At 51.9% G+C, this 1,595-nt stretch overlaps 1 protein-coding gene across 1 annotated transcript; it reads right to left on the bottom strand.

Moving 5' to 3' along the window:
• Positions 1-568: 568 nt before the first annotated feature.
• EMH_0091690 (uncharacterized protein) lies at positions 569-1,397 on the bottom strand (the record flags this gene model as incomplete). Its single annotated transcript, XM_038023033.1, is given in 3 exon segments — positions 569-592; positions 596-967; positions 1,212-1,397. Coding segments are annotated over 3 exon segments (582 nt in total).
• Between the last annotated feature and the right edge of the window lie 198 nt (positions 1,398-1,595).

Below are 1,595 nucleotides of genomic sequence, written 5' to 3' on the forward strand. Positions count from 1 at the left end.
GTGTGACTTCTCATGGTGGTTTTATTGGTGCTGTTGCTGCTGCTTGTTCGGCAGAGATCTTGCGATGGGCGTCTTCCGTTGCCTGTGCTTATGGACTTGTGTTTAATCGGTGGCAACAGCTGTCTGAATTGCTGGCTTCTGTGTTTAGAGTGGAGGCTCTGCCCTGACGAGGAAGTTGAGGGATGCTGCTGCTGCGCCTGGCTTGTCAGTGCATCTGTTAGCATGCTGTCGCCTATCCTCGAGCCGACATTGCAGCTTGAACGCCGCGTCTTTCGAGTTTCTCCCGACGGTGATGGGAAGTGCGACATCCGCGAGCTGCACGTGTTGGTGCTGTGAGCCCTTTGCCTCCCTTCACGGCTTCTGCTGGCCAACAGAGATTCATTTCTTGTTAGCAGTGATGCACGTCGGTACAGATCTTGCTTCTGCTGATGATCCCCAAGACCACTTCTTGAGGAGGCGGATGCTGACTTTGATCGCCTCATCGGACTCCCCGCGATTTGGTTTTCGCGTTCCCTCATCGAGCTGCTGTTGCAGGAGAGTTGGTGGGACGGAATCGTCAGGAGAGAGTTCAAAGGCGCATTCGAAACGCTGCGANGCTGTTGCAGGAGAGTTGGTGGGACGGAATCGTCAGGAGAGAGTTCAAAGGCGCATTCGAAACGCTGCGACTCGAGGGGTTTGTGGATGAAGGACCCCCCCTCCCCGCTAATTTGGAGCTGGAGGGCTTGAGTGCAAGACTAGGGGGAGGCACAGACACTCGCGTGGCATCATTAAAACCTCCCTCCTCTGGCGGGCCTGCAGACGTTGGTGCACCCGCCTCTTGCTCTGCTGACTTTGGGTCTCCATCTTCTTCCAGGCCGCTGCAACCATCTTCCACTTCGCTCGCATTGTGGTTGACTGTCATGGGGCCCAGCCACGAGAGAATAACGGGTAGCAACACCATACCGTGTGCAGCTCCAAATAAAACAACCTGTGAAGACCAAAGTGCAACAGTAAAAAAACGCAGTACAAACACATGCTGTGGATGCCAACAAGTAACACCTAAACTCGAGCGGTAGGATAAAGCTACGTAGGAGTACAGGCCCTTGTGCTTAATGCTTGCATGCAGTGCATACACTTTTTAAGTACATAGGAGCCAGTGACGGGATAAGTATACAACATTTTTGATGCAGCAGCGCTCCTTTATGTACAACCCTTTGGGGAGGCTGACGCACCATGACCATCATGCGGAAGAAAACGGTGAAGACGAACGATTCGCTAAAACCAAGCAACAAAATACCAAGCAGTGTGGAGGAAGCCCCATGAAAGAGGGGATTGCCCATTAGCACGAGAGCCTCTATTGCCCTGAACAATGCACAGCAGCCATTCGCAGTGAAGGTTAGTAGAAACACCACCCGCATGTATAGCGCGTGTGCCCCTCCTTGCCTTGCAGCAGTAGGCTCAACGAAATTACACTTTTGTGTATTTGGAGGCGTCCTTGTCGTGTAGATGACACAGCATGTGACCTTCAACGAAAACATAGTAATAGTTTTGTGAAGGGTTCTATGTTGCTGGCGAATATGAAAAAAAATTTTTAGAATGCTGCTGGGGTGTCGCAG

This window comes from Eimeria mitis, genomic scaffold (assembly GCF_000499745.2).
Source record: "Eimeria mitis Houghton genomic scaffold, Emh_scaff7499, whole genome shotgun sequence".
Taxonomy (NCBI): domain Eukaryota; phylum Apicomplexa; class Conoidasida; order Eucoccidiorida; family Eimeriidae; genus Eimeria; species Eimeria mitis.